General features: G+C 45.8%; 1 protein-coding gene across 1 annotated transcript in view; it reads right to left on the bottom strand.

Moving 5' to 3' along the window:
- The window catches only part of LOC119588764 (1-phosphatidylinositol 4,5-bisphosphate phosphodiesterase delta-4-like), a gene marked incomplete in the record, with an annotated part of 59480 nt that extends 57327 nt beyond the window's left edge, over window positions 1–2153 (bottom strand). The window contains 2 exon segments of the mRNA XM_037937404.1: window positions 212–641; window positions 2018–2153. Coding sequence (XP_037793332.1) covers window positions 212–596 — 385 coding nt within the window.
- Window positions 2154–2428: the final 275 nt, after the last annotated feature.

Here is a 2428-nt window from a genome sequence, read left to right as displayed (position 1 = left end):
CTCGTCTTTCTGTTGTTACATTTCGAGAGCAGAATTGCAACGTTGTTTTCACTGATACTTTTAGCAAACAAAGTTAGTCAACTTCATAATCTACCACACCAACTGCTTTCGTTAATATTTCTAACGGTGATCTAATGTTAATTGCTGTAAGCTACCTGTGTAACTGCATCTTAATAGACCAAAATCAAATTAACTCAACAGAATTACTTACTCTTCCCGGTCGTCTCCAAGAATTTCGAGTACCGGGGACTAATGTTCACGGCCACCGGTGTCTCTTTCTCCATGTTGGCGACACCCGGGGGTACCTTGGGGGAGTCCGGTGACCCAGTAGGTCTGACGCCATTATCTATCGTCGTGGTTTGACCTGTTCTGTCCTCACTCGCAGGCTGACCTCCCCGTCCCTGCTGGTTTGTCTTTCCGGCCTTTGCATTGTGGTCAGTCGGGAGAATCTGGTCGTGTAGATGCGCCGCCGAGTTGTCCTTCTCGCGGTGAGGCACTGTACCTTCTCCTGACATCACACCCACCTCACTGTCACTTGTCTTCCCTCGAGAGGCCTCACTCGTCACTCTCTCCTTTGTCGTTTCACTCTCGTTCATAATTTCTCTCTACCCGTATCTATTATAAGTGTGTCCTAAGCCAGCCTAGTTATGAACAGAACAGAATATTAAATGTACAAGAGAAGACAGATGACTTCCCAAACATGCTTATCACGCGCGGACCTCACCTCCACTCAGCGACTCCACAAGATATCACAAGTGTACACTAGTTTACACACCGTATTTGTGGTCAGCGGATATGAGGAAAAGGTATACTGTACCTGGGGCAAATTGCTCCAAATATTACGGTCTGGCTGAATACGCAGAAATAATATGAACTGGTAACTGTATATTTTGCAAGCCTATATTTGTTCTATCGGATCAGGAAGTGTTGTGTCGTTGTGTCAGTTTGTTCATTTCCCCTTATTCAGGAGGAATCTGCTACGTTCCAGTTAGTTCAGTTCCCCGCATGAAGCTGGCTTTGGGTGCAAAACACTCTGTGAGTCGGCGGTATGAATAGCAAAGCCGCTGACCAGGAATAAATACAGAGTCAAGGCTAACCAGGTGACTCACGCGGTAATCAACAGGTGTTTGCCACGGCATGAAGATTTGATTAAAGTAGCACTGTAATTCATAGGTATTTTACTCTCTGTGACACTCATCGGTCTTCGGAAAAGTCGAAAATACAACTTTCAAAATACCGGCTTTCAAATTAGTCGCCAGCACTAAAGGATTGACACTAAAACTACCATGAAGTGACAAAATCACGTAAGAAAATGTGATATGTCATCATCCGTTTTTCATATAACTTCGTTTTCTTTTAGTACACCGGGTGTATTTATTTTAATTAACCCGAAAAAAAATTCTTAATAATAGTACTTATTTGTCACATTTACCCAAGGTCACGTCACCGGAAAGGGCGGCGCTATAAATTATCTATTTGTTTTGACTCGAAATAACCTGCTCCCACAGCCAGCGTTCGTAGGTGAGCGTTTAGAACACGACGCGTGGGATTTCCCCCGTTTCCTCGTTTAACGTTCCTCTGCTACTACGAGTCAGTGACACGCTCCTTCGCCACCACAGGACTTGCCACGTGCGATGGAAATAATTCAAATACTTTTCTAGATTTGAATACTTTTCCGATTACGCACATTACTACTGGTACGATCTGGTATGGCAGTCCTGAGGAGACTTTAACCTGTCAGAAATATCGATAGGAAACAGGTACACTTCGCTCTCTCGCTCAGACTTCAACACCCGCTCATCGCAAGCGGCACCGCCAGCTCCAGCTTCCTTAAACAATCACCACATTCAGTGTCGTGAGTGAATTCCCCGTGGAACTTTTACACACCGAATATTTCTATATATAGCACCCGCACTATCTCTCACAAGTTTTCTACCATTCACATACGTTACTTGGAAAAAAAATGCACTGAAAACATCCGGTAACTCGTCGATATGAATGAAACGAGAGGAAGCACCTCGACCACTCCCCCTACAGAGAAGGAGCTTCGTCAATGTGTGGGAGTCGAGGAAGTCACTCCACCACTGGCACTCTGGACGCTATAGACGCACGGGGCCAAATGTAGCGGTGCCAGTGCCAACCCCACGCCCGCATCTTGCCATCGCCACCACTATAACAACACTTCCCACTCTCCGCGTCTGCCGAAATGATGGGGTCTGATGCCTCTTGCTCTCGACAAGGATGGGTCCTCGCGTGGCTGTGAACTAGCGCCGGGGTCACGCCATGAGACGCTATTCTTTCAGGTTATATGGTCTGATGGCTTGATTACAGTTGCGAATAAAGTGCCGCTATTAGTTTACATACAAAGGGCAGAAACGTGACCCCTCACTTTTTTTTATCTTGCGTGTCCTCCTGCATTCTTCTTTAC

Source organism: Penaeus monodon, chromosome 24, assembly GCF_015228065.2.
Source record: "Penaeus monodon isolate SGIC_2016 chromosome 24, NSTDA_Pmon_1, whole genome shotgun sequence".
NCBI classification, from domain to species: Eukaryota; Metazoa; Arthropoda; class Malacostraca; order Decapoda; family Penaeidae; genus Penaeus; species Penaeus monodon.
This window is presented reverse-complemented; position numbering and strand designations above follow the sequence as displayed.